The following is a 23,582-nucleotide window of genomic DNA, read 5'->3' on the forward strand; positions in this document are numbered from 1 at the left end:
GTGCGCGGGGATGGGTAAAAAAGGTAAATACGCATTCGCGGATACCGCGCGTGCGCATCCAGGGGTTAAAGAAATTACATGCGCCTGCGCGTGCCACGCGCGGGCGTGGTTAAGTTTTAGCGCCTATTGGAATTACGCGCTACCCGAACGCGTCGTCACGTGGTGTGTGGGGGTGGGGGAAGAAGAAGGAGAGGAGTGGCGGGGGGGTTTTGGAGTTGGTGGCAGCCGCGGTGGCCGCTGAGGAGAGAGGGAGAGCGACGGGGTAGAGATGGGACGATGAGGTGGGGGAAGTAGGGAGCGGGAGAAGAGTAGAGAGCGGGAGACGGGAGAGAGTGGGGTCGTGTGAGGGGGACGACGCTGGCGATGAGGCGGGGACGGCGGTGGTGGACGCCGCCGCGGGACGAGTTACACAGAGAACCAAAGATGAACGGGGTAAGGGTGAAGGTAAAAAAAGTCAAAACGAGCGGGGGTCCAAGGACGAGGTTGAGATAAAAGCAATTAAAAAATAATGACAATCAAAAGACAATCAATCAAGCTTAACTTTAAAACGTACAATCCAATCTATCTTTATTAACGACAATCCATCGATCCTACACCAATCTCCTAAGATCCGTACTATTCACGAGGCAAACACGGATAAGAGATAAACAAATGAACAGATAACATACGATTAAGACTCAACGAGATATACGTTAAACACAACGATCTACTATAGAGTAACAACGGTACGAATTAACTACAACGTTAGAACGACAAAATACGATACAACGATAGGCCCTTGCAGGTTAAAATTCGGTCTTACGACGGGTTAAAGGTTCTTTAGATAAGGGAGAAAGTTAAGGTAACGCTTAAACCCGATTAAAGGCAAAGGAAAGCTGAAAGGCCTAAACGTGGTTAGTAACACTTGTACATAAGATACGAACTAGTGTTGAGGAGAAAATAACTCGAATATATAGTAGTATGGTGATTAGGTGAAAAAGATTGGGTAATTAGAGAAATTGGTGAATTGAAGATGCATGTAGATTGGGAGAAATTGGTAAAAAAGTATCATACTACTAAAACAACGAATTACTCATTCTTAACACTAAAATAACTTGTAACTAATGAACCAAATGCCGATACAAAAGACAAGAATGAACCAAGTGTAATACTAACAAATAGCATGTAGAATATAGGACTTGTACGAAAGAAACGAAGTACGATACACGAATAAACAGATATAAGATAGGGCGAAAAGTCCTACAGCCTATTTCCTTTTCGGTATCGGTGAAGGAGGTTCTTTTCTTTTGTGAGGTGTGGGAGATGGGGCGAAGGAATGTTCTTGATACGATTCTTAGGCAACTTACTTTATCTTTCTCTTTTAGTCAACGATGGAAGGTGGCTGGGATATTTCAAAGGGTTGGAAATAACACTCGAAGCGAAGGGTTTAATAGCCTTCTGCTTTGACTTATGACTCTTCTCTGATCAGAAGGGGTTACTACACTCCGCAAGGTAGTTATGTGCGTAGGATCTCAACCCAAACCTGAAACAACTATCCCTAAACCCTCTGTAGTTGTAGAGTACCCAATTCCTTAAGATGACGTTGAAGAAGGCAGGATGGAACCTAAGCCAAGTCGATTCCCCATCTCTCCAGTACTAGTGACTCTGACGATATCTCCTCCGTAATGTCACAGCCGTGTAAGGACTACTGTAAACACGGGTAGTCGTCCGTCTCCAACGATAGGTGGTGTACTGGAAACTGATACTCCGTGAATCCGTGCACTAACCGAATGGTCTTCGATGTACCCAATACCTAAGCCCGTTGTGTTTCGGGTTTCCCTACGAAAAACGTGTGAACTGATTCCTCCGGTTCTGAACCGTCTACTAGAAGCGGGTGATGCAGAACGGATGGTGAGTGAAAAAACTCTAGGGTTACCTGTACAACTGAAACTAACCGACACAGTACCTCCCATTCCTACAAATAAAGGGGGCTAACTAGGCTGTCTCATACACCGCTCGGGTGTAGACACCGGAGGAGGGTAAAGGACAAAACCAATGGTCATACCGTAGTGACCGCCTACAAGGATCTATACTACACTAAATGACACGAGAAGAAAACATGGAAGGTTCACAAACTATTTTACGAACCAACCTAAAATCACATTCAAAACAAGGAGAACCAGATCCATCTCATTACGCGTACAGTGCGCGCACGCGTACAGGTAGTTGGGCTGGAGGCTCAGAGTAGGCCCAGCAGAGGCCTAACTCTCTGGAAAGTGGCCTGGAATTGTGGCATCAGCCGGTTGACGCGTACGCGGCAAGTGCGCTTCCGCGTACGTGGGTAGTTTATCATAGTGCGCGCAAGCGTGCTGTGCGCGCTCGCGTGCATTCCCTCCTTTTCGTATATGGGCGCGCACGCGGCAAGTGCGCATCCGCGTAAGACGAGTTGGGCTCGAGGCACAACGTTGGCCTAAGAGAGGCCCAACTCTCTGGAGTTTAGGGGTGATGGTGCATCCGCTCAGGGGCGCGTGCGCATACATCGTGCGCGCGCGTCTTTTCCCCCTTTTTTTTGAGCATGAAGGTTTTGCCCAGGTGTTCCCTATAATGCTCACAACTCTTTATTCAATTAACTATCATGCAATTCACAAAACATGCAATATGATGTTATTCATCTACTACTAACACAACATACTTATGACTATGCTAACAATCTAGGTATGCAAACAAATCTATATGAAGTGTACCTACAATGGTAACTCAAACCACTTATTTCACAAAACTAAAAGAGATTGGGAAGAGTTTACCATGGTGGGGTGTCTCCCACCTATCACTTTTAGTTTAAGTCCTTAAGTTGGACTTATTGAGAAGCTTATTGTCATGGTGGCTTATGCTTGTACTCATCCTTGAATCTCCAAGGATCTTTGCTTCTCAATTGGTTGACAGAATTTCTAACCTTCTTTATCAAGCTTGGGCAAAGTTCAACCCAAGATATGAGTTCCCATGGTTGGTTGTCATGTGGCGAACCGGGATCCCATATCTTATCTTCACACCCATCCGTGAGTTGAGTTCCATGAGTTCTCCGTATGGGTGGTTGACATAAGTGTGGTCTACACATAGAATTCTCTTTATTCCACCAATGCTCTCTTCTAGATCCATACAAGGTAATTCTTGTCCCATCATCATCCTTATACCTTGAAGCTTTGACCTTAGTGAGCTTTATACCAAATTCCCAACCACTACACAACTCATTCTTACTTTTAATTCCACAAAGAGCTCTAAGTTGTCCATCATTTTCAATTAAACCGTATTCAAGTGAGAAAGTAAATCTTAGAGATAGAGATTTTACCCGCTTGAATGTTGTATTGGATGGTAACTTGGGAAGGGTGACTTCCCCACACTTAGACAATGCAAGGTCTACTTCCTTGTGCTCCTTTTTGTATATTTCCACCTCTTGACAAATTTCTCCAATTTCAACCTTTTTCCCTTTGCTTGGCTTGGTGTTGTCTTCAAGATATTTGATTTCTTGCCCAATGAGAGATGATTCAATTTTGGAAAGGAATTCATCCATGAGTAAGTCCATTTCTTGATCAACCTCTTCATATTTTTGAATTTCAATGTACACCAAGGGTATAGGTGGTTGTGCACACTCTTTTGTTATCCCAATGGAGGGGTAATTGAATGTAAATAGAAATTCCTCCATGATTGCATTCATTTCTTGATTAGCCTCCCCATATTCTTCGATCTTGATATGCTCCGGAGGTTGTTGAAATTCACATAGAGGTTCCACATCTCTTAAGTTTTGAACCACTTGCTCCTTTGTTTTAATAACCGTGGGTCTCTCCAATTGTTCTATTACCATCGATTCCTCCTTTTCCACCGGATTATCTGATATCTTCTTCATGCTTTGCTCTTCCTTTGGCTTTTCACATGGGTAGGGGGAAACTTGAGTATTCAAACATTGGTGGGCTAAGGCATGCACCACCTTGGTCAGATTGGTCACGAACTCAAGTGTATCCCTCTTCATGGCTTCTTGCCCTTGAAGTAACAAAGTGAGAGAATCGTCTATTGGGGCTTGGGGTGGATAGGAAGATTCATCATTTTGGAGAGGGAGTTCATGGTAGGAAAGTGGTTCCTCTTGGTAAAATTGTGGGGATGGTGTGCATTGAGGTGGTTCTTGGGGATAATCTTGGTAGGGTTGTGGTTGTTCTAAAGGTTCTTGCTCATAGTGGTCATAAAGATATGGTAAAGGTGGTTGGTCATATGGTAGATATGGATCATAGGAAGGTGTTTGGTATGGAAGGGCTTGTGAGTATGGTTGAGGTTCATGTTGAAGGTAGGGGTTATAGATATATGGTGGTGGTGATTGAAAATCACAAGGAGATTCACCATAGCCATTGAATTGACATGTAATAGGATGAGAGCTATACCTATAAGTATCCGGAGGTTGTTGCCAATAGGAGTGATCAATTCCTTGAGGTTCCTCCCATCTTTGATTATCCCATCCTTGATACACATTCTCATTGGAGTTCCCATCACCTACAACATAATTGTAATCACACTCATAGCCAAAGTGAGAATTCATGGTAGAAAAACAAAATAAAACTAACAAAAAGAAAACAAGTCTATTCACACTATTCACATATATACAATAACCAATAACATAACACCATTGCACTCCCCGGCAACGGCGCCATTTTGATGATTGGATTTTTGATGGTTTAGAAATTCACTAATGAAATCTCGTTGTAAAGTATAGTTTCTAAACCAAACAATAATCCTTTCATACAAAAAGTTGTTTGTCACAAGTACAAACCCCTAAAATTTATAAACCGAAGTATTGAACCTCGGGTCGTCCTCCCTAGGAATGCAATAAATTGTCTTGTTACTGGTTATGAGGTATTTTGGGTTTTTTGAGAATTTAGACAAGAAATGTAAATGGCAAAGAAAATAAACTAACAACTAACAAAGCTCTTGGTAAGATATAAGAATTAGAAGTCCTATCCTAATTATCTTCCTCAATTATGATAACAAATTATCCATTGCTCCCACTTAGTTAACCTCTAACCATGGAGGGAAATCAAGTGGATGAATCAATTTGATTCCTCAAGTCCTAATCAACTCCTAAAGGAAAGACTAGTTTTAGAGGCATTCAAATCAATTAGCAACTTCTAATTATCAATCAACAAAAAAGGGATTAGATAACTCAAGAGTCACTAATTACTCTACCTAGACCAAGAGGAACAAAACTTACACTAAAATCCAACCAAGCATTTTATCAAACACTTGGAAGGTACAAAAGAAGAGCATAGTAAATCACAACAAGAATGAATTCTAACTACAATTGAATACAAAGAATTAACAACAACAATCAAGGAAATCACAATTATCATGAATTACCTCAAATTGCATTATTGAAAGGAAAATAAAAGAACAAGAGTATCTCAATTACAAAACCTAGAAATAAAATATGAGGAATTACAACAAGAGAATAGGGATAGAAAGAAGAACCAAAGTGTAGCAATCATCAATTGGAGGTAGAAGTAGAAGGAGACTTGAATTAAACCTAGAACTATGAGATCCTAATCTAACCCTAATTCCTAATCCTAGAGAGAAGTGAGAGCTTCTCTCTCTAAAACTAGCTCTAAACTAAAACTAATGAACTAAAGTCTAAGTATGAATTGAATTTATGATTCCCTTTCATCCTTGATCCTTTTATTCCTCTCTATCAGCATTTTGGCGCCAAAATTGGGTTCAGAAACCCTCCAAAATCGCCAGGCACGTGTTGCTCTAATGAGGTCACATGTGGACTGCGGCGCGTGCACGCACGGTACGCGTGCGCGCCCTCGGCCAATCTGCAACGTACGCGTGAGCGCCTTGTGCGCGTGCGCGTACATGGCCGATTCTGCTTCTTTGGCTTTTTATGCTTCTCTCCACTTGTATGCTTCCTTCCTTACTTCTTTAATCCATGCCTAGCCTATTTCAACCCTGGAATTACTAGCAAACACATCAAGGCATCTTGTGGAATCAAAGAGGAATTAGAATTCATCAAAATAAGGCTTAAAAGGCATGTTTTTACACTTAAGCACAACTACGGGAGAGATTATAAAACTATGCTAATTCATAGGTCAAATGTGAGAGAAAGTTATCAAAATACTCTAAATTCAATACAAGATAAACCGTCAAATTGGGGTTTATCACATACCTATTAAATTGAACATCCGACATATCTATTGTTCACGTTATTTAGTATTCTCATTATCTACCTATATTTTTTCCAATATTAAATATGCACAGATTGAACTGAATAAATGTGGCCTATATGAATGAGTTTAATATGTAGAAATTCTAAAGTATAACGATGTCCATGCATATGGCAAAGGCAAACAAACATGAAGTGTAAGAGAAGTAGCTGACTTTTGGGCTTGGGCAATTGGTTAAGGCTTAAACTCACTTCAATAATATAATATTAAATTATTAATATTGTGAGCACATCATACATGCATTTCACTAAGTGAAATTTGAATTCGAAGGCGCATATATCTGAGGTGTAGCATGTTCTATAGTGGATGGTTGTCAACTTGTCAACATCATCGGTTTAATTTAATTTCTCTAGTAATTAAGCTACTACCACAAAATGATGCAGATCTACAAATGCTGCTTTCCAAACCATTACGAATATCATTCGCAGCACATCTACGCTATTGTTAAAAATAAAAAATACTATTAAATAGATTATACAAAATATATACAAAATTTTATGATATATCATGCCATACCTTACCCTAATAATAGATTAGGTATATACACTACTACACCGATAAAAGGAAGAGGATATTAATTAAAGACTACGCTATCTCCCTCAGCCACCAACCAATACGATCTAGATCCACAAAGAAAACGAAGATTGAACTATATGTATGTTATATATATACACATTAATCAGATACTATATATTCTATTCTTTTCAAGAGAGTATAAATTATAAATGTAAGGTACGGTATGCCTTTGCTTTAGCTCTACAACAATATCTATATTTATGAAACATAGCAATAAGAAGGGGGTAGGTGCCAACACGTGTGTGTTATAACATTCAGCTGTTTTCTACTGCCATAGCCCCACCACTCCACCAGAAATAGTCATCTTTGTTCATCATGGCACCTCACTCATTGACAACCGGATACATAAATGGCTTTTAATTATTTTAATCATGCTTTTCAAAGAGGTCATTTTTTTATCTGTATGGCCAAAAAAAGTCCATTTACCTTACGAGTATAAATTGTAAGATTTTTCTTTATATTAGGACATTATCATCATTATCAACTTATAATGTCATGAAAACTTTTAATTCGAAGTAGTAATAATAAGTTTTCTGATATGTTAACCGAAGCACAGAAAAATCTCTAAACTCTAGTCTTCTCTGTTGGGAAAAGTTATTACATTTGCATTTTCTTCACTGATGAAAAAAAAATATACGTATCATTACATAATTGAATCCAACAAAACGTGACTGGCACATCTAGATTAATGAATTTTTAAAAATAAAAATCAAACAAATAAACAAGTGAGAATAAATATTCTTAGAGACTAAATGAATGAAACAAATTAAATATTTTTCAAAGATTAATTTCACAAACCAAAGACACTAGCTTTAGACTGATGGTAGAAACTTTTAAGAGATTAAGTTAATTTTACATAAATGTAATTTTTCTACTAGTAAACCTAAATTTAGTCCACTTTACAGACATTTATTGGAGGTGATTCTCAGTTATATTTCAAAGAAGAAGGAATAATATGTTTTTGGTTGATAACAACATTAGAGAAATCTCGAGCAGTATGTTTAACTAAGTGAACAATTAGCTGGCTTTGGATGTATTATTAGAGACAGCATGAGAATTTGGATAAAAGGTTGTTCTGCCAGTATACCTCTTTTTAGTGTTCTCTGTTGTGAGCTTCATGCTATTTGGAGAGGGCTTGTTATGGCTTGGGATTGCGAGTGCAAATAGGTCATATGTGAAACTGATAATCTTGATGCGTTTCTTCTTGTTTCGCGAGGCACAACCAGCATGATTAGGAATGACTCTGATCTGCTTGACAAAATCAAAGAGATGCTCCAGCGCAATTGGACAGCTACTTTAGTGCTCATCCAGCGAACAGCAAACAGAGCGGCTGATTTAATGGCTAAGACTGCTGTTTTAAACAAGGAGGTGTATCTAGAGTGGTTACTACCTCCTAATAATTTAGACATTATTATTAGAGAGGAGTATTACTCTTTTTCTTAGGTCTTTTTTCTTTGTGTTATGTTCAGTCACAAAAAAAAAAAACCTAAATTTAGTCAAAAGAAAATTAGTAATATATTTTTGTGAAGATTATATATTTTTTTTTTGAAGTAAAAAGTACTCAACACAATAAGGTGGAGCAATAGAAAGTAAGTAACAGGCTACTCAATGTACAAACCGACATCCTCAACTCAAGAGTAAATTACCCTCTAGTCATCTTCGGCATTACCATCAACAACCAAGAGGTCCACCACTAAGCCACTCGTCATAAAGCATAAAGGATCTGTTTATTATCTCCACCACCCCTGAGCTGTGATTATTGAAAATTCTACCATTTTTTTCTAGCCAAATTGCCAGATAACAGCAAAAATTCCAACCAACCACCACCTCCTCTCAATCTTTCTTTGTGTAGCATGTGTCCAACTCTCAAAGTGTTGTTTTAGTGTACCCGGCATAGTCCACGTCCTTCCAAGAGCGAATAGCCATGCACACCACACTTGCCAAGTGATTTCACAGCCAATAAATAGATGAGAAGCAGACTCAACAGACTTACAGCATAAAACACACATATTATTATGCTGGTCAATGACACCTAATTTGCATAGTCTCTCCTTAGTATTCACCCTTTCAACCAATACAAACCAAACAAATAACTCAACCCTTGGCGGGACGAAACCCCTCCAAATGGCATTAGTGAAACTATAGCTTGTAATTTCTTCCGGGAGAGCTGCTTCCTGCATCACCTGTACAAAGGAGTTAGTAATAAAAATACCAGTTTTATCATATTTTCAGACCACCATGTCCTCCCTCTCAGTTGTTATTCTTACTGACTACAAGACTTCATGGAGTTGGTGTAAAAGCTCCAACTCCCACTAAAATAATTCTCTCCTCTACTGGAAACTCCAAATCCATTCTAGCCCATTACAAAATCTGCATTTCCCTATAACAGATCCTGTGAGGTTTGAGACCGAGAAAAGTCTTGGAAATATCTCTTTCAACCTTCCACCAGGTAATTAGACATCCTCCCAGAACTTGATTATTCTGCCATTCCCTATATCCATAGATAAGCCTCTTATCATTTTTTTTCTGATTTGTGGCTCCCTGATCTGAAGCTGACAGATATCTTTCTAAGGATCCCCTCTTGTAGGAACAGGCCAACCACACAGCATCGCAGAAAGATTCATGTTATTATAAGAGCATACTACTCTCTTCCATAAAGAACAATCTTCTTTCGAAGATCTCTACCACCACTTAAATAGAAGGGTTGTATTCCTAACCACTGCATCTCCCACTCCTAAATAATTTGTACAATACGAAAAATGGTATTTTAAGCAAAACTTGAAATAATACTTTTGTAAATTATGTGTGGATACTATCGTTTAATTTACTCATAAAGTAAAATTAAAGAAAAAAGTAAAGTAAAATATTTTGATGTTGATTGTAGTGTAGTGTGTGAAGATATAGATGATGAAGAGAATAGTAGTTGATTAAATTAAACTAGCTTTAGAAGTTAGACCTCTTGTCATCTTGTGAGTGACGGATGTAGATGAAGCGCTTGAAGACGGCTGACTGGGACCCACATGCATGGGCATGAAGGCAACCGGCCCGGGCCAAGAAATAAGCCTGCCCATCTCACAAGGATCACGAGTCCACCAGAGGTGTTAAGTGTTAACCGTTAACCTTATCCCTGGTTTGATTTTAGTTTTTGGAACAACATGGCACACGTGATTTCTTCCATTTGGCACGAGTGAAAGGGTGGGCCCACCAAATGAAAACAAACATTTTGTGGGTACAAAACTATATTATTGCAAAAATTGAAAAATATATCAACAAAGAGACGCGTCCTAACTTTTCTCCTTTGTCAATTTGCCCTTCTCTCTTTTTGCATTTACCAATTATAGTGCCTAATAATAAGTGGTAGCATTAGCAATGATTATGGTTTATTTGAAAAAATTGAAACCTCACTGGAGAAGCGAAATTTCGGTTTTGCTGGTACTATTATATGTTGAAGTAATCCTCTGCACGTTATGTAGGCTAAATAATCTTCAACGTATTATATATATTTAATACATGCATATGCATATTGTTGTTTTAAAATAGTTATATTTTTTAATCAATTCAATATTTCAATCTATAATTAAAGTTTTAGAATATAGTAGATAGATTTTAAGATTGAAAAATATTTATTAACTTTAAAGAAATTTTATTTTATATGTGAAATAATGAGTAGATAATTATATGAAGGGCGTATGGGGCAATTCACACGTGGTGAAGGTTATTTTCATGAATTAAGAAATGTGAATGAAATATTTACTCAAGTCAAAATCTAGAAAAAGAAACTATAATTGTGTTGGCGAAACAAAAAAGAAGAAAAAAGAAAAGAAAAGAATTGGGTAAGAGTAACACCAACAGCAGAGCAGAGAGCAGCGGAAGGCACCACCACAACAGAAAGCAAACAGCTCACAACTCAGCCACCCTTCTCTCTCTCTCTCTCCTCTTTCTTACACTCTCCCTACATTTCACCACCTTTTTCTCTTTTTAATCCATTTCTTTTCTTAGCAACTCTCTCTCTCTTACAAGATCTAGTTTTTTTCTGGGCTTTCCCTTGTTTTGTTATATTTTATTTTATTTTTCATTTTTCATTTTTTTTTTGTGGGTCTCATCACTCCCAATATTATCTCTTCACAATTCAAGTTTTTTTTTTTTCTTTCGTGTATATTAATTTATCAGTTTCAGAAGAGATTCCAGCTGAAGTTTTCTGATTATGCAAAAGTGTTTGTTGATGTTGTAAATTTTGAATCTTGTTGCACCCCCATTTTTATATTCTGACAAATTTGGAGCCTCTATTCACCTAATCTCTAGCATCAAGGTCCCCAAGCTGGACCATTTCATGGTTTCAGACTAGTAGGGCATTATTTTTCTTTTATTTGACGAGGTCCCAATCTTTTCCTATTCAAAACAAAGATATTGTTGTCTCAGAAACATTGTTCCCCTCTTTTCGCCCCATCGTCTTGGTTGATCTGAGGAAAAAAAGAGAAGAAGATGTATGGAGCAAAAGGCAAAATAGACCTTGCCTTTGAATACCAATCTCAAGTTGCAGTTTTGAGGCCAAGCATCCATTCAAGGAGGGCAAATCTGACTGTGAAATTCCAAGACCTTTATGGGTTCACAGTGGAAGGGAATGTGGATGATGTGAATGTGATGAATGAGGTGAGGGAGAAGGTGAGGCAGCAGGGTAGGGTATGGTGGGCATTGGAAGCCAGCAAAGGGGCAAATTGGTATCTTCACACCGTCATAGGACAAGGGAATGCTCTCAAATCTTCGTTGACATTCTCAGCTCTGGCCAATGCCCTCACTCTGAAGAAGATCATTAGGAAGGGGATACCCCCAGTTCTTAGGCCTAAGGTTTGGTTTTCATTGTCTGGTGCTGCAAAGAAAAAATCCACTGTGCCTGATAGCTATTATGATGATCTCACCAAGGCAGTTGAGGGCAAAGTTACCCCAGCTACCAGACAGATTGATCATGTGAGTTGTTCATCCTTGCTCATTTTATCATCATCATTCAGTTGACTTTAGTTTTGATTCATACAAGTTTTCTTTAGTTTGAGACCCTTGTTGGCTTTCTTTGGGATGATAAGAAAATTATACAATGTCGGAGGAAAGAATTCCTTGAATTTGATGGAGGAATTGCTTTGTCTAGATTCTAGAATTTACATTGTGTGCCATATGGAAAGATTTTTGGACAAATCTTGCTGCTGGTTTGTTTGGATAAGAGGGGAAAATCAAGAAAGATCTGTAATAACTAAAGCATTTGTAAGCTGTATATCTATAACCTTGCATTATTGTGTGATACATTAGCTTGGGCTTCTGCAGAGAGTTTACATGATCTTTAGTGTATGAATTCAGTTGAGCTAAAATGCAGCTGTGAGTATATGCTGAGCAGGAAAAGAGGGGAACTTGTGTGATATTCAGTACAGTTTGAAGAATATGCATCAGCTTTGCGTAGGGTCTTACATTTTGTAAAGGTCTAAAGGGAAGTTAGGGTGTTTAATGCGACCGTTCAAATGGTTATTGTAATTGATGTTAGTTCAGAAAAATTGGAATTTTTAATTTATGCATGTTAAAATTGCTGATTATATCTCCCTTTCTCTAATAATTCTTCATGCATCTGTACAGGATCTGCCACGGACCTTTCCTGGCCATCCATGGTTGGACACTCCCGAGGGACATGCTGCTCTTAGACGTGTTCTTGTTGTTTATTCTTTCCGCGATTCTGATGTTGGATATTGTCAGGTGGATTTGACCTGCTATTCCTTCTTATTCTGAATTATTTTCCCCCTCATACAGAAGAGAAAGTTCTGATAACAACTTAGAATTTGATACTAACTATCTTTGAGGAGTAACTGTTTTTGTCTGGCTTCATTTATTCGTTTGATCTATTCTTCTCCTGGCATTAGAAGTCAAATTTTTAAGAATTAGTAACTTGCATGATGCTTATTCTCTTTTTCAAAATTGAAGCTTCTGTGTTGTACCTAAAATACATTTTTTATAAGTGAAAATTAAAATCATCAATAGTATGTGGCTTATAAAGAAGAAAAATTGTAAATACATACCTCTGAACATATTTTCTTAATTATTGACTAGTGAATATTATTTCCTCAGGGATTAAATTACGTTGCAGCACTGTTGTTGCTTGTAATGAAGACAGAAGAAGAAGCATTTTGGATGCTTGCTGTTTTGTTAGAAAATGTCCTGGTTAGTGATTGTTACACAAACAACTTATCAGGATGCCATGTTGAACAGAGAGTTTTTAAAGATTTACTCACTAAAAAGTGCCCAAGGTATTAAACTTTCATTAATTAATTAGTGTATCATATGCTTGTTTGCAACTTGCAAGTATCTTCTGAAAATATGGAAATGCAGGATAGCATCTCATTTGGAATCTTTGGAATTTGATGTTTCCCTTGTGACCACTGAGTGGTTCCTTTGCCTCTTTTCAAAGAGCCTACCTTCTGAGGTGAGAACAATATGCACTCAGTTTATGCATTGAAGTGTTCTGTTCCCCCCAATATTAATATTTGTTCCATGAAACAGACGACTCTCCGAGTGTGGGACGTTATCTTCTATGAAGGGGCTCAGGTTATGTTTAATGTCGCCTTAGCAATATTTAAGGTACATATTGTGCAGCCTTTTTGTTCTTTATTGGTTTCTTATTCATCCATTCAAAAACATAAAAGAGTATGCACTAGACAATACTTCATCAAAGAGATGTTTCAATAATTTTAAACCTCTAAGTGCAGATGAAGGAAGATGAGTTACTTCTAACCCATCATGTTGGCGAAGTAATCAATATTCTGCAAAGGACTACTCATCACCTATTTGATCCAGACGATTTGCTAACCGTATGACAGCTTTTGCCATCGGCTTTCCTTCATTAGATATCATTTTGTCTTTTGATGATTGTTATTTTGCTTGCACTTCTCAGGTGGCATTTGACAAGATAGGTTCCATGACAACCAATACGATATCAAAGCAAAGGAAGAAGCAAGAACCCGAAGTGATGAAGGAGCTTGATGAAAGAATCAGACGGTTAGAGTCGTTTAAAATGGAGGATAAATAGTATTCGCCATTGTATTTGTGTTCCGGTCTAAGTTAATATGAGAAATGTTTGAACCATCCTATCATAATAGGGTCTGCTGCCTCTCTTAAGTTCTTGTTGGCATGGTCTAGCCCTCTTGTTTTCAGGATGCTTGTATTGTAGGTCAGAATTGTAAATTTAAATACCTTAATAACTTAACTGTTACTGTTATAATGTGAATAAATGTCAATTTAGGACATTGTGTTATTTCATTGCCCTGGATTTACATTATTAAAGAGGCATTTGCACCTGCTCAGTCTAACTTTTGTTAGCTGGATCTTAGTATCTTACTGAGTGCTTGATATTTTCTAACTAAATAATAATCTTAATAATGACGGTAAGTTACATTCATACCTTTTGAGGTATATCAAAACTACACATGTTGCTTTTTTTTTAACGACATTTTATTTTAAGTGTAATAGAGAGGAATTGGGTGTATGATGAGCAAGTGTCCGGAGTTCGAATTTTGCCTTGTGCATGTAGCAACCTGTTGGCCAGCAACAAATCCTTAAATGGAGCTCAGTATCGCGACGGATTAATCCTTGGCCTGTCGGATTGGGGGATCGTGGAAACAAAAATAATAATAATAATAATAATGAAGTGGTGGTTTGTAATTTTGAAGTGTAAAGGTTTTGGAAAATCTTTACTCACTATCTCAACATCCGAGGGCAACAAGCAAAAATACGATGCATTTAGGAAATATAAGGAAATATAAATGCCCTTATTATACATATATCAGATCACTTTAGAGAATTTATTTGTGAATTATTTTTCAACAAAAATTATGAGATGAAGATTTATCTTTTTAAGGTGAGATGTTGCCGGTTTCAGCCATGCTGGCAATGAAGAACGATCGATACTTATTTGATAGCTAATAACTATCCGAGCATTTAATTTCTGTTGACATTTATGTAAGCAATCCATTTGGTGCATCTCTCAATCTTTTTTCTGAAACTATTGGCCTGCTACGTTTATAAATTTTGTAAATCATTTGGGATAAAATATAGTACTTAAAAAGGAGCATGTTACTTCCACGGGTGAATTATACTACAAGATCAACGGTTATATCTTACAAAAATTGATCTTCAATTTTGGAGTTACAAGAAATAAGTCTAATATCACAATTGTAATGGCGATATCCAATTATAGAGTATCGAATTAAGAAAACTATAACATACTTATTTGAAAAAAATAGGGAAAGTTGGCAAACATGGTCACGAAATAGCATACACCAAAATGAAATACATAATCAGAAGTTCAAATCATTCGATTAAAACATGTTTCTCAGTGCATACATGAAGAGAAACCTCGGCTACCAAACTTGTCTACAAAGAAAAAGCTCTCAATTGGAGAATAAAACGATGCCTCCCTCCCACCTTGTTATTGGGAAAAATTGCATGTTATTTTCATGAAAGAATGTAGCTAAGTACTAAAAAGGTCTAAACGAGAAAATTTACAGGATGGCATTTCCCTTGGTTCTATAAACAAAAATGAATTTATCTTTTTTACTCATTCTATAGAGTATGTTTTACTTCAATCTTTTAAAGGGCTGCGTCTTTCTTCAACGTCAGCAGCGGTTTCTAAGAGCTGGCATTTTATGAAGCTGTATTATCATCAATGGCTAAATCGGACACCTCATTAGCTAAATCTGTGTTTGTCTGGTTTTCTCCAGCTTCAGGTGAAGTAGCCTCTGGGGTGATAGTTTCATAATGTTTCTGCAGGCTCCAATACATGATGCTAGCAGTTAAAATTAGTATCATCTTCTGGTTGACCTGCCAAGTGCAAACACGAAATAAGCAACCCAGACGAATCCAGCTAAGCAACTAAGAATTGATACACTATTTAACTAAGGATTGAAAACCCTATTTACATAACATTTGACCAAAGGTCTAGTTTTGGTCTTTAACCAATCATCTTAAGCAATGATTTAAACTAAGAAGCCCTCTCAATACCGACTTGTGGTCTATCATATATTAGAGAAAACTTGGTATTGCTTTAAACAACATTTACCACAGTGGATAAAATCATGGAAATTGACTTATAACGCTAGCAAAGCTAGTACTAAACTTAATTGAAACATTTTTAATAGGTGGCTACTCCAATAAAGATTTCATGATTGTCATCATGTAAAGATATTTTATTTTAACTATTGGATGATAAGTTGTAGGGTTTGATTTTTATATGTTATAAAAGTGTTACTTTTATTTAAAGTGTGGCCAAACAAATAAGTTATACTTTTTAAATAAAGATCATCATGAGAAGATATTTTTGACATCTTCATTGGAGTAGTTGCCTTGTTAATATTACCTCTATTATGTCTTCAGGTAACAGGTAAATGGAACACCCAAGTTTTCGGGCAACACTGATTATATATGTTGCATTCATCTTCTTATCTTCATCTGCAATTCAAGCAACGGTAATTTGAGCACTACAGTTTGTTGTAAGATATTGTATTCACATCACATAACATCACCATAGTTCAATATAATGCCGAACAAAAAAAGTAGTTGTAAACTAATAGCTAGCCTCAGTTTCTTGACCATGGGCAAAGTTGACATACCAGTCTCCCCTTTAGTAACAAGACTCCAGTTGACCACCCTTGGCTCCACAGCAGTGAGAAGATCAAGGAAGAAGATACCATTGGAAAGATTTTTATCCTGATAGGAAAAAAGCGGAAAAAAAAAAAAGAAAAAAAAAGTATTTGACACAAATATTAATCACAATAAAGCTAAAGTTGCAATTTAACATCGAAGGAACTGTCATGACTTATGACTTCCATTGTCATAAACATTGAACAGTCTTTTTAATTATATTTATTCCACACACAATTCTTTAACACTAACCTTAAATTAAAAAGATTGAGAGTCAGCTTACAATATACGCATGATAAAATATTGATAACTTATAACTCAAATATTTGGTTGATTACCTTGAAACTGTCCATTTGTGAAGTTCTTTTTGCCTTTTTCACTTTATTGTTTGCCCAGTTCAGAATATCAGCATCGGTAATCTCTTTACCTTGGGAGTGCGATCTCAAATTTTTCAGAAGTTGAAGCATGGTAAACCTCATCAGCTGCCACAAAAAGGCTGTGGAACAGAGAGGAGGAGGAGATGATTATCCCTAAGATATAGATGGGCATGAATAAACAAAATAATAACAAAGCAACATTACCACATCCTAACACCCTCAACCCCTCCCCCAACCAGTGGTTATACTTCAGTTGGCAGATTGAAAAAAAAGCAGCAGCAGCAAAATCAATGCATTTATCCAACAAGATATTCAAGGAATGAAGAAAAACAGAATCCAAGTAACTTTTAAAATGGATCAGACCTAGTAAGAGCTTCTTATTCCCCTGCACAATATCATTGCCAGCAACATTCACTAAAGAAAAGTTCAGCTCCTTCCCAATCTTTATAACTTGATTGCAGTTCTCAACTTTTCGAAATGGCATCTGTATAGGAGGCTTCGTTGCCTGCTTCCAATTGACAGACCCAGGTGAAACCTTATCCAGAACTTCTAGTAAAACCCATCTGCAGAAAAGAAAATGAAGAAATACGTGGAAATGAACAGAAAAGAAAAAAAGGAAGAAGCAAAGTATGTAGGAGATTGATAATGGAATCTTACCCATTTCTGATATCCTCAAATAGATTATTGACATGAGTAGCAATTCCAAGACTGTTAATCCACATTCTGAAGCATCTTTCTTCCCGAGATGTCTGATCATCATCAGTCATCATCTCAGCATAGGACGTTTTCGTGGTGTCAGCATTAAGACCATTCCTGAAGAAGTAGAAGTGATGTTTGGATTTTAAATAAATGGAAAGACAGCCATCAAACATAAACAGCTGCAAATGATATAAGCATAAATTTCATGGTTCCTTTTTTATTTATTTTAATAGTTTTAGTGCAGTCATTTTTGGGTAAAATGGACCGGACTATAACCTTCATTGGATGCACCTGAATACTCTACTTGAAACAATTAAAAGAAGGCAATAACATTATGCAGTGGTCTAGTTAAGGATATTCATGAACAAATAAATACAAAAGCTATTGTAGTCCCTGCCAATCACAACCTCTTAAAACTAACCATACCTATGCTGGAATATCTGAGCAACAAATGCAAGATTCAGATTAGGTGACCCCTCCACTATGTCTTTTGGAGTGAGGTACGTCTTGCAATCTAATTTCTCTGCCTGCTCAAGAATGACTTTAGCCCTTTCTGTTGGATCATTTGCAGCAATAGCAGGGCCTGCCAATTCCGGGGCAAGAGCATTAAGCAAACAAGCATAAGCCTCACCATCCTGTAAACAGAAGACTGTCAGATATAATAGACTTGCTCAACTAAGAACCGTATTTTATTCTGCTCATGCATACCAAAATATCTGCCATGTTGATCAAAATTTAGCTGCAATGGCTCAGTAAAAAGCATGGTGTAGGATAGCATAGGGAATTTTCTTTGAATGTTACTATATGCTTTTCAAGGCCAAGAATAACATAACAAGAAGGTCAACTGTTTCCTAACAAATTTAAAATATACATGAAAATATACCGTGTCCCAAAACAAAATGTCGTCATAAGAAATGTGAGCCACAATATTTTGTCCACCAAATGATTTTGCTTCACAGAATGCAGGATCCATATAAAAGCAAATAAAAAAATTCCATGGAGCAAGCCAGCAATCAAAAGATAAAGAACAAGCCTTACCTTTACATCAGAAGAGAAGTTAGTAACCTGTTTCTCATATCCAGCTTTTTTCAAGTGGAAATTCATCCATTTCAATAAAACCTTTTCAGGTGGTAAGCTGATAAGTTCCTCCACATCCTGCCAAAATGTACCAACACAATAAGGAGGTTTATTTCTGATAGATGTAAAGGGGAAGTAACCATGGCACTTGTAAATAATTAGAAAAGGAACAAGATTATCAAATATATCACCTTGTCATCTTCCAATAATTCCAGAAGTTGAGGAGTTTTCTTGAGATTGAGATCAGCCAACATTTGAATCTAATATTGCCACCACAGTAAAAGACAAAGAAAGAAAAAGGAGGGCAGAAAAAATAATAGCATTAGTAAATTTCCAAGCTTAGCAGAGCACAACTGAAACCATACTGGTGCTATTCTTCTTGTGGAAACGCATATTATAAGAATATGGAAGAGGCTAGGTTTCAATACCCTACCTTAATTATTTGTGAAATCAGACCAAGTACCAGATGTGGCTACAAGATAACCAAAAAGGACATTTAAAAAAAGGAGTTAAAGTCAGTCAACTCAGAAAACAAAAATTGCAGAGGGAGAAAAGTGAAATATAAGGAAGAATGAACCTACTCTTCCTTCTACTAAATCTTGGGTACCAATATTAACCACTGTGCATCCAATAGCCTTTGCTGAATTGAGGGCAAGGGTGTGGTTCTCATTTCTCTCCCATGGATTGAGAACCTTTTTTGTGTTAATGGCTCGTTCATCAATGGTCCCAGGGACGGCAACATTTATAAGCTTGCTGCAGCAGTAAAATAAACAGCAAATCAAATCAACGAAATTGAAACACTGGTGAACAAGTTTCAAAAGTTTGAGCTCAGGTTGGATCCAGAACACATACCAGAGAAGCACTCCATCTTTTGCAAGATCAAACAACTGATCTGATGCTGGATCAATTGGAAGAAACTGCTTCAGAAATTTGTCTTCAGCCAAGTAGCCATTAATATGTTGCACATACGAAGCTCTCTCAGATTCATTAATGGCATGATGAACAGTTGTTGTAGCTGCCTTCAAAAATGAAGAAGAACTTTTCGGACCACCCTCTTTTGCAGTTGCTCGGGCATGCAAGTTCATATGTGCCTGCCATTTGATGTCACTGAATAAGCTTCTAGGTCCATTATACACTTAAACACATACAAAATTACTTAGAAACAATATAGAAATATCTGCTCAATGCTTATTCAGATGTACACAAAACTGCAATGTTACATTAGGTGCATTCACTCACACGAATAAGCAATTTGAGCACGAAATTGCACATTGCACACACATTGAGACAGAACCAAAACTACATGATGTAGCCGAAAAAAAGAAGAAAACTAACCCTAAGGAAGCCCTCAAAATCAATTTCTTGGTCCATGTTGTCATGTGACTCTGCCAAGATAGCCTTAATCTCATTTTCGTCGAACAATTCATTGAAAGCCTTTAAACCTTTAAAAATAGATGGCAAATCTCCAACGGTAACACGTCCTGATTGAGTCCTTGCTGATACAAACTATAAGGCATTCCATGTTTCAGGTGGATAGGAAAATAGGACGATGACGATGATGATAATAATGATAAGGATGATGATTTTGATGATGATGATGATGAAAGACTTACCTTGGATTTGAGGGATCTGAGTTCGACTTGTGTGAAATGGCTCTGAAGCTCCTGGTCAGAAACAACGACACCGACGTAGCTAGACATGTTCAAAGTGGGTTGGGGAAAATGATGAAACAGTTGGAAGACGAGGGAGAAGAACACTGTGGCAAGACGCGAGATGAAGAAATCACATTTTCAGATATAATCGCAGCGATCCAACAGTGAGATGGGAAATGAAGAAGGCGTACCTTATAGAGTGAGAAAAAGAAGCGAAGGAATGAAGGAAGGCGAATTCATCGTTTCTGCGTGAAGCTTGAAAGAAAGAAAGAAAGAGAAAGAGAGAGAGAGAGAGTAAAACAGAGACAGAGACAGAGACAGAGAAAAAGAGAGAGAGGGGTTGAGAGTAAATAACGTGGTGGCGATAGGACCCGCGAACACCAAGGAAATTAGAATGCCTTTGTTGGTTCGTTAATTTCCTTTCTCACTTGCCAATATTTAAACCATCATTGACATTTGGCGTCATTTTATTTGCTTCTATTCATTATTTATCTTTCACTTTCTCTAAAAAATCACATTCATATTGCTTACCCTTTAAACTAGTTTGGATGAATTTTCATTATGTATGTCGTAATTATTAATTTCATTAGATTTTTTACCTTACAAGTTATGTTAAAAGAGAATCATCCAATTAAATTCTGAAATAAAATATTTTCAAAGTCAACAATACATCACCATATTAAGAAGCAGATGAAGGCGCGTAGCATAGCCAACCTCGTGAGAAGGAGAGGCTCACGGTACCATTTGCGTGAACAAGAGCGTATTGGATGAATGACCTAATTAAACAGGTCCAGTCGACTTCACATGAAGTTAATACCTAAGAGCCATTAGATGATTTGACTGATTTGACTAAATTTTCATCTAACGACTCTCAGATATCAACTTCACGTGAAGTCGACTTCCCTGAGTTTTCACCTTTTTAGAATGTGAAAACTCAGGTGAAGTCGACTTCACGTAAAATTTCTGACTGATTTGACTAAATTTTCATCTAACGGCTCTTAAATATGAACTTTACGTGAAGTCGATTTTACCTAAATTTTCACATTCTAAAAACATTATTAGGAGGACTCTTCACTTAATATCATTATCCAAGCTTAGTGAAGCCAATAAAAGGAACAAAAAAATAGTATTATAGTAAAAATCAATCACATCCTCAGTCATACACATACATGTATTGAAGAAGAAGAATATGAATAACACTTGTATGTTCAGAAAAAAATTGGATATTCAAATGAAAGACAATTTGCACACCACCATAGGTAGATAATAATAATCATCTAAAAATTAAATATTCAATGAAATCAAATGGAGGGCACACCCCCCTTGGCCCTTACAAGAGCATCATCACCACACCAAAAGTGGCAAGGACAAGGGAGCCCCCATGGCTGATGATGGTCTTGGCAGCAGAGGATCCATCAGGCTGAGATGATGATGGAGATGAAGCTTTGCTATCAGCACTGTGTTCAGTTGGCGAATCTGCTGCCGGTGCAACAGCTGGGGCTGGTGCAGGTGCAGGAGTAGGGGGAATATCAGTTCCAAAGATGGCCTCAGGAAGAAGCACCTTGTCAACTTCGTATACTGCAACAGGATCTGTGGCATGAACAGCACTTGTTACCTTTGTCTTTGCCCAACCTGAATTGATGAGAACGGTTCCAGAGTCATCCGTGAAGTTCAATGTGTAATCTCCACCTGCAAATGTGGGAGTTGAGGTTTCGCTAAGGTTCTTGAACTCAGCAAGAGAGTAGAAATGTGGCAGTGCATGGAAGAGGATCACTTGCTTCAACTGCTCTTGTGTGAGGTTTGATAGGGTCTTCTTCTTTGATGCGAAGTTGCTGTCTTTTGGGACAAAGATTGTGATTCCTTCTTCAGTGTTGTTGGCTTGGTTTTGGAATGTGTCAAGCACTTTGGTGGATTCAAGGTAGTTGAGGAATGTGTGGAATGGACCCGCAACGGTTAGAAGCTCTGTCAGGTTCACATAGTCTGGTGCTGGGGCCGGCGCCGGAGTTGGGGTCGGGGTCGGAGCTGGAGGGCTAACTGTTTTGCCAAATGCTGAAGAACTCAGCAGCAGCAGGGTATTGCTTAGAATGAAAAACATGGAAAATTCCATCTTTTCTTGGCACCCAAGTGTATGTGTTTCCTTAATTACCTTGCAATTATCACCAGCTTCTCCAAATTCCTGAGGAAAAATAGCTCCATAGTGTTATATTAGATCTCAAATGTAAAACTAAAACACATTCTTCTCTGACCAATTTAAGTAATGCAAGGAACAAATTAAATGAGATCCAAATCCAATGCTAAATCTATAAATTCCTAACCCAAGATAAATTGAACACTTGTTTACAATCTAGTTAAATCTAAAGACACAGATCTTGCAAGAATTAATCAAAAGCACCCAACAAAAGAAAAATAGATCAAGAGAGGATTGCCAAAGTTAGCAAAAGCGAATGCAGATCACTAGATCAGAGTAATATATGAAAATTCTGAGAAATTGAGTTGAAGGAGATGAATAAGCACTTAAAAATATGTTCCTTTTGCTTCACTCAAATTCTAACTCCACCTGGCACAGTCTCAGAGAAAGACCAAACTTTGAAATGCTGAATTCAAGATCAGACACCTAAAGAAATGGATGTTAAACTTTTTGTTTAATGTTATACTGTATATGACATAAGTTACCAGTTCATTTTCCCCATAAAGTTGCCACATTATCCATAAAAGCAAGTCAAATATAGTAGTAACATGCGGTAAGAGTTAGACCAGTCAAGTACACATTTTCACAATGACACACAGTTCTCACCCACATTACTATTACATCAATCAACCCTAGAAATGAAATGAGACAGATCTAGTCAAGCTGATCCCAAATCTGAAGCAACCATGCAAAACAAAAGTGATAAGCACATACCAAAAAGCAAGAAAAATCAAAACTTTGCACCAAATCACCCCTTGAATGACACAAGAAAAAGTAGCAAAGATAAAAGGAGATTGAGATTGAAGAACACAGACCTGAACAAGAGGAATTCAGAGAGAGAAGGAGAGAGAGATGGAGAATGTGAAGGATGAAGAGATGAGAGAATGGAGAGAGAGTATATAAAGATGGTATGGGAATGAGTGATTCTTCTTCACTTGGGTTGTATTTATTTTTAATAATTAATATTATTAGTTTGATTTAATGGGAAATAAAAATGCTTGTCTGGAAAAGCTCTTGAACTTGAAGTGTGTTGTGTTGTTGTATGGTGGGCTTTCCAAATCGATTTCAACTAATTACTTATTTAATCCATCAAAGACCAACCTTG

At 37.4% G+C, this 23,582-nt stretch overlaps 3 protein-coding genes and 1 long non-coding RNA gene across 4 annotated transcripts; 1 reads left to right on the forward strand and 3 right to left on the reverse strand.

The window, feature by feature from the left end:
* LOC110264767 lies at positions 10,627-10,933 on the reverse strand. Its single transcript, XR_002350942.1, has 2 exons — positions 10,819-10,933; positions 10,627-10,749 (listed from the first exon to the last, which is right to left on the reverse strand). It is a non-coding gene; the product is annotated as an uncharacterized LOC110264767 (long non-coding RNA).
* LOC107609175 (TBC1 domain family member 2A) lies at positions 10,748-14,105 on the forward strand. The gene is made up of 7 exons (XM_016311032.2): positions 10,748-11,780; positions 12,432-12,548; positions 12,918-13,096; positions 13,179-13,272; positions 13,350-13,427; positions 13,556-13,657; positions 13,741-14,105. The coding sequence occupies exons 1-7, from the start codon at positions 11,298-11,300 to the stop codon at positions 13,873-13,875; spliced, it is 1,188 nt and encodes a 395-aa protein (XP_016166518.1). The 5' UTR covers positions 10,748-11,297; the 3' UTR covers positions 13,876-14,105.
* Positions 15,116-20,692, reverse strand: LOC107609222 (fimbrin-5). Its single transcript, XM_016311098.2, has 15 exons — positions 20,481-20,692; positions 20,251-20,393; positions 19,973-20,143; positions 19,490-19,728; positions 19,219-19,390; positions 19,071-19,109; positions 18,829-18,897; positions 18,599-18,715; positions 17,987-18,195; positions 17,519-17,674; positions 17,225-17,424; positions 16,823-16,980; positions 16,454-16,550; positions 16,201-16,292; positions 15,116-15,665 (listed from the first exon to the last, which is right to left on the reverse strand). Exons 2-15 carry the CDS (start codon positions 20,335-20,337, stop codon positions 15,489-15,491), a joined length of 1,983 nt encoding a protein of 660 aa, XP_016166584.1. The 5' UTR covers positions 20,338-20,393; positions 20,481-20,692; the 3' UTR covers positions 15,116-15,488.
* On the reverse strand, positions 21,399-23,309 carry LOC107609373 (fasciclin-like arabinogalactan protein 7; the record flags this gene model as incomplete). The annotated part of the gene is given in 2 exon segments (XM_016311318.2): positions 21,399-22,465; positions 23,293-23,309. A coding segment is annotated over 1 exon segment (777 nt). The 3' UTR covers positions 21,399-21,619.

Source organism: Arachis ipaensis, chromosome B07, assembly GCF_000816755.2.
Source record: "Arachis ipaensis cultivar K30076 chromosome B07, Araip1.1, whole genome shotgun sequence".
In the NCBI taxonomy this organism is placed as follows: Eukaryota; Viridiplantae; Streptophyta; class Magnoliopsida; order Fabales; family Fabaceae; genus Arachis; species Arachis ipaensis.